This window comes from Grammomys surdaster, unplaced genomic scaffold (assembly GCF_004785775.1).
Source record: "Grammomys surdaster isolate TR1022 unplaced genomic scaffold, NIH_TR_1.0 139, whole genome shotgun sequence".
NCBI lineage: Eukaryota > Metazoa > Chordata > Mammalia > Rodentia > Muridae > Grammomys > Grammomys surdaster.
Window position 1 is genome coordinate 9,354,694 of NW_021604597.1, and position 11,578 is coordinate 9,366,271.

General features: G+C 41.1%; 1 protein-coding gene across 1 annotated transcript in view; it reads right to left on the bottom strand.

Moving 5' to 3' along the window:
- Igsf10 (immunoglobulin superfamily member 10) overlaps window positions 1-11,578 on the bottom strand; it is a 29,944-nt gene that overhangs the window by 12,661 nt on the left and 5,705 nt on the right. Inside the window, exons 5-6 of the mRNA XM_028763654.1 lie at window positions 8,887-9,277; window positions 971-5,236 (exon numbers count right to left, since the gene is read on the bottom strand). Of these exons, the coding sequence (XP_028619487.1) occupies window positions 971-5,236; window positions 8,887-9,277 (4,657 nt within the window). The remainder of the gene's footprint in view (window positions 1-970; window positions 5,237-8,886; window positions 9,278-11,578) is intronic.

The following is an 11,578-nucleotide window of genomic DNA, read 5'->3' on the forward strand; positions in this document are numbered from 1 at the left end:
GTATAGTATATAAATTTTAAGTATGTATAAACATATAAATATGACCTGCTCAGCCTATACAATGTTACCTGTATGTATATGGTTTTAGTGCAGAACTTTTAATATCAGATAAATAACTGGTCCTAAATGTTGTTTTAAAACAGCATCTAATTTTATTTCCTAGGCTGGTATTAAGTTCATCCCCATTTCTGTCAGTTTAGGCATGTACCATCCTATCTAGCCTTAACAACTACTGTTTTAAATTTATATTGTCAATACGTTTCATTGATGTGTGTGTGTACATATGGGTACATGCATGCCATTGCCAGTGGGTAGAGATAAGAAAACAATCTGAGGGAATTGGTTCTCTCTCTCTACCATGTCTGTTCCAGAGATTAGACTCAAGCCACCAAGCTTGGCAATAGGTGCCCTTTACACATGGGCCCATCTAGTTGCCCCTCCCCCAAACTATTCTTAACACATTATAAAAAAAAAAAAAAGCCCTTCTAGTAGGGGAGAGATGACTCAGAAGTTAAGAACACTTTTTTTCTCTGCTTTTTCAGAGAACCTGTGTTCAGTTCCCAATGCCCACATGCTGGCTTATAATCGTTGTAATTCCAGTTCCAGGAAGTATGATTCCCTGTTCTGACCTGTGTTCACCCCAGCACATGTGTGCATAATACACACATGCTGGCCAAACATGCATACACATAAAATAAATGTAAAGTTTAAAACTTTCTAGTAGGGGCAGGAGAGGTAGTTCAAGCTCCAGAGCATCTGGCACCTCTGTGAGGGCACACACCCAATTAAAAAGTAAAATAAAAATAAAAAAATCCTTCCAATGAGCAATATGCAAATGTTAAATGAGGATATCAATAGCTTTTATATTTTGAAGAAATTTATAACTAGTGTTGGTTCTTTGATTACAATCCTGAAAGATCCAAGCATGCCCTTGTTTTATTATTAAGGTATTGCTAATGGTTCCAAATACCTGATGAGCCTCTGGTCCAGTGGATGGTGGGCGGTGGATCTCCAACAGCCTCACAAGGAAGAAAGGCATCTGAGTTAGTTGGAACAGTAAAGCTTGCAGCCTTTCCTCCAATAATTTTTGGTTTCTTCAATGTAGTCTTAGGTAGAGAATCATAGGGAGGATGCTTGGAAGTTGGGTTTTGAGCAGGTTTCTTATCAACGGCATTCTTTCCTGCATGCTCCTCTGCATTCCAATGTAAGGCATGAGTGCTGGCCTCTGGAAAGCTGAACTGGGGTGACATGCTTATTGCTGGTCTTTTGCCCTTTTCAATGGTTTCTGAATATGATTTGAGCTGGAATTTGTTTTCTGGCCAGGGAGAAAGCTTCCATTTAGAATTCTGTGGTTTATCTACTCTTGGTGCTGGCATAACAGTGGAGGTTAACAGATCAGAGGAGGGAAAGTCAGGGGTTCTAGTTATGATCTCAGGATTGGGGCTAGCCTCCGTTGAGGGTCGCTGCAGATCAGTGTTGTGCCTTGAAGATTCATATATGGGGACCATTCTATTTGATGTCATCTTGAGAACTGATGTGACCTCACTGTCTGTAGCCACACCCTTAGTTAAGGGAGGGGGCAAAGGAGTGGGCACTGGGGGCGGCCCACTGCTGAGGAGTGGTGTTATGGTTGAGGTTCTTTTCACTGTGGTAGTCTCCTGTGATTTGCTCAACAAAGTTGTTTCTGAAGCTGTTGTATTTCCTAAAGTCTGGGTGCACTTCTGGGACAACTCAGTTATGCCGAGGAGAGAAGCTGCTGAGTGATAAGCAAGAGTACTTAAAATTCTACCAGTGTCTTGTAGTGCGGAATGACTGGAAGCCAAGGGAGTATCCGCTGTTGTTGGAGCTGAGTATGTGCTATAGCCAGAAGTCTGCCTGGGGGTGGTGTTTGGATCTTTCCTGTTCTCCTGAGGCCCCTTTATTTGATCTTTTGCTTCTTTGGATCTTGCTTGTTGAGTTTCAGAGATGATGACAGATGCAATAGCAGCAGGAGTTGTCACTGTGGGGATTCCCACTGACAGGAAGCTTAATGCACTGGATCTCTTGCTTATGGTGCTAGGAAGCACGGGGGAGGAGTTGGTGAAGGGCTGCTCCTTCCCTGCTGAGAGACTTCTGGTACCTTGTACTTCAGTGCCATTGTGCTGAATGGCAGCCATTGTTGCAGACAGAGCTGGCATCAGACTTGCCAAGAGAGTTGTAGAATGTGAAGGGGAGCCGTGGTCTGTGGGTAAAAGAGGAGCTCTTTTGGGAAGCTTAGTGGCTCTGTTCTTTTGTAAACCAAATTGATACAGATTCTTTGACATCCCCTCCTTGTTATGGTTATTTACAAAGATCTGGTGCCAGGGAACTTTCCTTTTTGAGAATTTTGTGCTTGTTGCTTTTGTTGGTATTGAGGATTTGCTGAGGTGACTGGAAAGTGGTGTTGTTACCACTGAATCTTTCCCAGCTTGGATGATCCTAGGCATCCTCAGGTGACCACTATTGTCTGTAAGCGTTTTTTCCAGAGATACAGATGTTGGTGCAGAAGTCATGCTTGCTTCAGTGGGAATCAAGTGGGTACTTTCACCTCTGAAATATTTTGTAGTTGTTGTTATTGTCTCAATGTCTACATTTTGTTTGTCCTTAAATAGTAATGATGGTTTCCTGAACACAGTGGTAGACTCTACTGCTATGGCCCCAACATTGTTAGCTTTGGGGAGGGTGCTGTGGGATGAACCTGGAGCTGACAGTGCTGTAGTAGCTACTGTGAGCCTCTCTGTGGAACAGGTTCTGCACATCCTAGGGTACTCTGTGGCTGAAACATGACTCATATTTCTGTTAGCAGGTCCCTTGAATGCTGTCCTGTGTCTATGCCGACGGAGAACTGGGGTTCTATGTGGGCTTATAACTCGCCCTCTGCTCCAGATTGTCCTCTCTCTTCCCGAGTGCCTGGACAAGGGGAAGTTACCTGTACTGTTGTTTCTAGGAATTCTAAATAAAGAAGGGACAGTGGTGTGTGTATCTGAAGGGTGCTTGGAGAAGCTAGGATCTGTAGTATCGTGAGAAAAGGTGTCACTACTGCTAGCTCTGCTGACTCCTGTTATAGGTATCTGAGGTTCATAGCTTTCTGTTGGATTTGTTGATTGCAAGGCTGTACTGGCCTTGTTGGTGAAGCTAGTGGGCATGTTGGTATAGCCATAGGTAGCCATGGTTCCCCCTGCTACGGGGTGTGCACTTTGGGGAGATGTTCTCCCTACTTCAGCAGAATCTTGAATTTCAGCTACTGTTGGAAAGATGATAGTTGGGTTTTGGTTTGTTGTATCTTCTATTTTGCTTGTTACAGGTGGGTTCATACTCTTTGACACAGAGGTACTGTCAATAACATTAAATAATTTGAAATCAGGAAGGTGCTCAGATTGTAGTGTTTGTGGATTCACGGTTGAAGAGATTTCCATGCCAGAAGCTATAGTTGTTACAAAGCCATGATTTACTGGTCTAGAGTCAGCAGATAGTGACCTTTCTGAAACACCAGAAGCCTTAGTTTTCAGAACCATGAATTCTTCATCTGGAGGAATCATGCCGGAGGCATCTCTTTCCTCACCAGTGAGTTCCACAAGTGGAACAGCCAGTGGCACTGGCCTTACTGTGGTATTTTCTTGCTTCCTTGGCACAGAATTCTTTTTTGCCTTTTCTAAAAGTGCTGCCCAGTGTTGGGGGTCAATTCTCCGAGCAGAGAGAGGGCGCTGCCTCCTATGCTCCCTGAATCTCCGGAGTGTGGAATCCCCACGCCGCCGATGTATTAAGTCTCTATGTTTGTTTTTCTTACGTATACCAGAGACTTGTTTTCCAGCCTGTGTCCCTGTCAAAGCTGAGGCAGGGTGTTTCAAAGATGGTGGCTGCTTAAGGAAAACAGTGGTATTGGGTTCTCCAAGTCCAGATCCATCTATTTCCCTCTCATGCTCAACTGTCCTTTGGCCTTTCATTTGGACTGAAACTTGAAAAATGGAAAAATCAACCCCTGATGGGTTGGCTGCTACACAGCGGTAATGACCTTGATCTTTTGGTGTAACCTGTAACATCCTTAAGGTCCCATTGTTAAGAATTTGCCTGTCTCTTGAAGACTGAGAGAACATAGTGTTCCCTGGAAGAATCCAGCTAATAGAAGCATCTGGAATACCAGTGGAAGGGCATGGCAGATCGAGCGTCTCACCTGTAACCACTGTATGCTGAACGCTATTTTCATGCTTGCTTTCTACATAGGGCTCTACCACAATTATCCTGTACGTGAGAATATCTGCATCCGCATCATTGGTGCTTATACAATGATAAAGACCTGTATCAAAGCTATCAGCCATCTGGAGTTCCAACTTCCCATTTTTGTCTACTAGGATCCGCCCATCCTCACTGACATAAGGAGCTCTCACTTTACTCCCATCAGCTAGAAGCCATTCCAAGTGAGGTGAAGGGTCACCTTTGCCTGGACAGTCCAGGGCAATAGTGCCACCAGCCAAAACAGTATGTTCCAGTTTGGTATTGTTCATCATCAGAATCATGGCCCATTTGAGTTTCACCAGTCTCATCTCTGCCTTTGGTAAAGTGATTTGAGCATCAGTGGAAAATTGGATCTGTAATGTGTTAAGTGTGGTAGCATTTCTGTTCAGCTGCAAGAAAATTTTTTCTTGTTGGAACCAAAAAGGATCTGCTCTGAAATCAGCCTCTATGTTGGTAAAAATGTCTTCAGGTCTAAGAGCCACCTGCTTATATTTGGAAGACACCAGTGTCATCTCAGTATGCTGGGACTTCCTTTCCAATATTAGAGGAGAGTCACTGTACAAAGCTAGAAGTTGCCACAGTGGCTGGATGTGATTATAATCTACACTGCATACAAGATTTGTTGAAAATGACATATTTAGGATGATGTGATCATTTTCCTCAGTGAATGCAATTGGCAATGTCCTAGATGGCTTTTGGATACTACAGATCATATTGGCCTTATTTCCAGACAGGTCTGTCATGTTCAAAGACAAGGAGCCAAAAGGTTCTATGAAATCTTGAGGTGAAATGGAGGCAGATCCATTGTCCTCCTGAATAGCCAGACTCTTTGACTTCAGTGATGGATCAATGGTTGGCTTTGTACATAGGAAAGCTCCAGGTGGTACCATAGCAATGGGGCTGCCTTTAGAGATCCTGGGGTTCATGCAAAGGGGACATTGCTGAGGACTGGAGGAGCTTCTGTCCTTCTTGCATTTTATTATACCTAGGAAAGAAATCATAGTTATTTTCAAAAGTTGTGGTCTCTTTATAAATTAGTACATGAACACTTTAAAGAAGTATTTTCACTAGGACTCAAACAGCAATTTTGAAAATTTAGTATGTAATGACTGAGTTACTATATTTTATGAATCTGAAATGATTTCTAAAAATATATACCCCACACACATCATGCTACAAAATAGTAGCACAGGTATGGGAGTTTTATCTGCCTTATTTACAACTGCGTTTATTATGCCCAGAAAGTTCCTCATGCCAAGGTTTTAGGACTGTTGTAGACCTTCCTCTACCATAGTTTAAAAGGTAACCCTTTTAAACTTATAAATCTCTAAGACCTGGAATACCAGTAAAAAAATCCAAGCATTTTTCCATTATCCAATCGACCAGCTTGTGTTCTAGCCTAGTAGAAAGAGGGATGGAGAAATGCAGACAGAGACAGGAGATAAAGATGTAGATGGAGCCAGGCAATAAGATGTAAGTATTGACAGTATGTGGAATGCAGTTGAAGTGGACAGCCAAAGGTTGTTTAGTGATGGTCCTGTTAGGTGAGGGATTCTCATTAGTGGAGAACCAAGTTTAGTTGAGGAGGGGGGAAACTGTGTTCAGTAATGTCAGAGTTTGCAAATAATATACTACTAGTCACAAAGGTGCCCTGTTTGAGCACTGAGATGACATATACTTGGGCATTTTAAATAGTGCTCCAATGAACCTATTTTTAAAAGCTGGTCATTCAGTGCTAAACAAAAGATATGGAATTTTTCTCTGAACCAAAAACTACAGTCACATAGTCTGAGACTTCTGTGCTGTCCCATACACATACTAGTTCCTATACCGTTTGCTGAACACAGCAGGCAAGACAAACACTAGCTGTCTTAGATGTCATTCATGAGAACAGCCTCACACATGTGTGGTTTCCTTGTAAAGGTCCAAGCGAAACACTCTAAACCCTTTAGGTGTGTTTCGGTCCTCTCATCTGAAGTCAACCATGGTCTGAAAATATGAGCTGGTGAAAGTTCTCCAAACAAACCTAAGTTTGAAATTGCATGCAGTGCTGAGTAGCCTGATGAAATCTCATGTTATCTCACTTGGTCCCACTCCCCCACCACAGGACACAATCATTCTTTCCAGTGAATGTACACAGAATATGCTCCATGCTCAATAGTGTCTAAGTAGCAACCTCAAGCATCTTATAAACTCATGGTATCATACTGCGTATGTTCAAGGAATCCCTCTTTTATTAATCATACCCTCAGACACAAGAGTGCTGATGCAGGCAATTAGGTATGCTGGAGGGAAGCTATGGGCATGGTTCTAAAGAAACTTCTTGATTTAAGGAAAGAAAAAAAAAAACAACATGTTGCAAATACCTGTTGGAATTACAGGATTTGTAGTGAAAATGTAGCTGTAAAATTAGGAAGAATGGAAAAGAAACTTGAACTTTAAACTTCAAAAGTTAGGTCCATAGTGTTCAGAGATAAACACAGTATTGTTTGGTACTACTTATGGTTTTCTGCATCCACTGTAAGTCCTAGAAAGTATCCTTCATGGATGAAGGAACAATACTCTACTTTTGTGTGCCACATAATATCACAGTCATTATTCAACAAATTTGATAAAAATAAAATTGTGCAGTGGAGGTTGGTAGAATGAAAAGCCTTGAACTACCACAAGGAACTTCTTCCAATGCCATCTGCCACTTACTGACAAGCTGTGTACATTACCTGCTTATCACTGCCCTGAGTCTGACCTCATGAAGCAGAGAACATAGCCAACTTCTGGCCAAGTTAACTCTCATCACAGAATTATGCTCATATCTCAGGATGCTGATGGCTGCTTGTACCTGGACCAGAGCTTTCGGGCCTCATGCTTGCTCAGATGCACATCCCACTGAGTCACTTCATCCGCCTCACACCAGTTTCCAGTCTCATACAAGTGCTTTCCATCTCCCGGACTGTCATTCTATCGCAAGCCAATGATGTGAGCTGTCTGTCTACCATGCCTAGTGCCATTGTCCATTACACACGTCTCAAGGGCTCAGCCTGATCGGCACATATGACCAACTGGCCACTTGCTTTAACTCTCCTGGTGCCCTCTGCTTTCCTCTCGTAACCTGTGCTCACCATTGGAATATCTTGTTTGGGTGGTTGCCTTCTCACAGAACAGTAAGCTCAGTTGGCTGATCTGTATGTCAGATCCCTGGCCAGGGGATGCCCAAGAAAGATGCAGCTCAAAAGGAAGAAGGAAAGAAGGGAGGAGTGGGCAAGGATAAAAGGATGAAGGATAGAAGAAATATCAGGAAGATAGGCAGCTGGCAGGACTTCAATTCTGTCACACATATTTATTAACTTTGCTACTGGAGATGGTTTTATGAATACTACACTACGATTTGGCATTGAAAAGGTATTATATACATAGACATACATAAGCGTCGAGCAGTAAAACTCAAGTTTTATATCCGTGAACAATGCATGCCGGGAAAAATGGCAAAAGCCTATATTTATACAAAAGCAACATCCAAAAACCCAAGAATGAAAGACGCAAGTACATATGGGTAAATAACATTGCACTGCAGCAAGCATCAGAGAAACAGCCATATCTTGCCTGTGAGAGGCTTTCAAATTGCTTAGGGTATATGAAAAAATTTTAAGAATAAGGGTGAGTTGAAATTATTAGTAAGCCAATACAAGCACAAGAGGACCTGTCATTTAGACTGAAAGAATTTAGCCCTAACAGGTTTGTCTGTATTTGATGTGTGTGTGTGTGTGCACGCACACACATGCACACATAGCTATATGGCAGATATGTACATTGTATATTGGCATATGATATACATACATTTTAATATATTTTCATATACACATGTTTGAGACATATTAGAACCATGAATAACTAATGGATAGATGGTGAACTTATTTCTTTTTACCATCTCAATGGCTATATGATAACAGTTTAACAAAAAATACTAAGTACATACTGTGTCCCAGATATACTGCAGAGGTTAGGGATAGATAAATCAGACATAGCAGAAGGCATTTCATTCTATGAATTAAGTCTGGTATAATGTTCATTCAGGAAAGGAAGCACAGCCTACAGGAGCGGTGAGGTCATGATTCTCATGCGGATGCACAGATGAGCAGTGTGACTCCCTTGTGGTGGTAATGCTGAGCAGAGCTGCCATCCCAGAGCACGTAAAGCAGAGAAGGAAGGGAAGAGCTATAGGCAGAGGCAACAGCAGGTTCCGAGCTGAAACAGATGTAGTGTGTCAGGATCTGAAACACAAACTGCCTGCCTGAGAAGGGGAGGGGCTGAGTGATTTAAGAGAGGCTGAGGACAGGCCTGGGCCATACTGGAGGACCTGATAGTTGGGCCAAGAACCATGGGCTTGATTCTGTAAGCCACAGACGAGCAAAGCTTTCACACAGAATGCCACGTAGTAAAGTTTCTCAGCCTCACAGCTTCCCATTATCCCACTGTGGCACAAACACAGCTGTGGATGGATACAGAGTTCATTGTCACTGGTCATTCTGGGGACTTCGTTTTCTGCATCTACATTATCTAGGACTTCCCGTTACTGATAAAGCTCTCCCCGCTGACTCCTCTTTTTAATTAGTACTAAGAAACAAACAAGATAGATACCTGGGTTTCCCTGTATCCACTCAGACAACCACTTTAAACGGCAGTCACAGGTCCATGGGTTTCCATGCAGATAGAGGCTTTCTAGGTTTGGCATATAGGAGACCATTTCTTTTGGGAGGGAGGTCAGGAAGTTATCAGACAAATATAGGTACTTAATGAAAGAGGTTTTAAATATCTGGAGATAGCTCAATGAGACAAATGTGTCTGGATGGAGCTTTGTGAGCCGGTTTCCTTCTAAATGTACCAAGCGGAGCAAGGTGAGTCCGTAAAAAGCCGCAGGGTTGATAAACTCGATGTTGTTGTGATCCATGTGCAACCTGGTCAAGCTCCGGAGTCCATAAAAAGTATCCTTCTGAATGATTTGAACTTTGTTATAGCTCATTTTTAAGACCTGTAAATAAAGATATGGACATATTTGTTTTCTCAAAGGAACGTTCACAAAGACAGAAAAGTTTATAAACATAGAAATATGTTGAGATTAATCCTACGGACTGTGCATACCTTAATGACAACTCAATTCAAACAAATTAGTTGCCAATTAAATGTGACAACATTAGAGAAATCAGAACCCACAAGAGCAGTTGTAAATACTAAGAACGTATCGCTAAAGGGCCATAGATATGTCATGGTTACTTTAGAAGTCTCTTTAACCTTTAATTCTGTATAAGAGTAACCATCAGGACCCGGATTGGACTCGAACAGCTAAGTGGACTGAGATGTACAGGGTGCAGTGTGACAGGATCTGTCACAAGGATCACTCTTGAGGCTGGGTGACAAGTGCACAGGAATGGTTTTATTGTTCGTTATTATTTAGAGTACAAAGTAATGTGGTGCACTGTGCAATTTCTGTTCACATTTTTCTCACTCGCTTCCCTCTCACGTCCTCCTGTGTGGCTCCACCCCCAGCTGCTTCCCTTCCTTCTCCCAGATTGCTTTACTAAGCTGATTACACTCCTCTGCCTACCCTTCTTTCTGTATAGTGAAAAGTATTCATAATAATAATAATAATAATAATAACTTAAAAGCAATTTAAATAAATTTAAAATTTACGAGTCTATCGATGGACTTCAATTTCCCCCATTTTAATATCTCTGTTGAATTATAATTCACATGCAAAAAATTTTTGTTTTTAAATTTTCGTGGCTTTAGTTAGCAAACAAAATAAAGAGTTTCATTATGGCATCTCCACACACACTGATCATACACTTTGCCTCCCATTAGTTTCTATTGTCTCCCTCTCACTCCTGTTGGTTATGATCCTTCCCTTAATGGTTCCTGCTTGTAGGTCAATACATTAACATATCTGGGTTCCACCCATGAGAGAAGCCATGGTATTTGACTTTCCTTTCTATCATCTCATTTCACTTCCTCCTGCCCCTTTGTTAGGCCCTTCTCAGAGCACAGCATGCTGGTTTTAAGAATATACACAGGGATATAACTACATCTACTGCAACTATTTCATCTTACAAAATAGTCTTTTTCCCAAATTAAAACCAATCTGTATCAATAATTTTTTTAGTTTTTCCTTACTCTAAGCAACATCTTACTTTCAGTTTTCTAAGGATTCAAGTATTTTAAACATTTCATATAAATGTAACCACACAATATGTGGCTTTTTGTGCCTGGCTTCCATCACGTACGTAGCCAAATGTTTTCAAGATGTTGTTAGCACACATCACGCCTTCATTTCTTTCCGTTTCTACATAGTATGCATGTTATGTGGTTTATCCACTCCTCCACTGGCGCACATCTGGCATGCTGTCTTTTTCAGTAATATGAATTTAATTGATTCCAAATTGGAAGCCAAAAAATTTTAAATTTTTCATGACACTTTAGTATTCATCAAATCCCTTTCTGATTAGTTTCTAATCCGTTTTTAAATTAGTTCAAAACATACTTTTTTTTTAAAAAAAGAAAAGAACAGGAAATGCTAATAAAAAATAACTTTGTACATATTTTTCTGATTTGATCTAAATTGTAATCTCTTCCAAAGAGGCTTTTCTGGATTGCCAACATCCCTAATAAATAAAAGCCAAACTGAGAACATAGGACAGCATTTCCCTACATATACCTGGGAATAAAACCTCAAACCCAATGTTTCTCCGTCAGAAAAAAACCTGGCTAAGGCAATAAACATAGATAGAGAATTTCATGCAGGATACATGAACAATTCCTTCTGAAGATACATGTTCCAAATGGTATCCGATCTACCTAAATCAGCATTATCACATTCAGACACTGCACGGTATGCACCCTATGTTAAAACACCAGACATAACTCTGGTTTGATCTTTAAAGACTCAGTGAACAGTGAGCATTATTGCTTTGATTGCTATTATATGCTGCACGGGAATCATGATGAATATTATGGGACATATGTACTTTATTGTGCTTTTCACGAACAGCAGCATTGTTTACTTAGAGTTGAATAGTTACCATGTAGCGTAAATCAGCTTCTCCAAACTGTCAAGGTTATAAGCAGAGAAAGGGCTCCCTGTGCGGTCTCTTTAGCTCTCTTCATTCTTATTGCTAGCCTTGTCTAATCCTTTCGTTTCCCACTTAGGTGTGTGATAACTCTTACAACATTTTCTTCATTTGTGAGAATATTTGTAATTTCAGTTTGAAGATGGTAGAGGATAAACAAGTAAAGAAAACTGAAAATTTGTAATGGTTTAGAAAATGCTACCATGTTA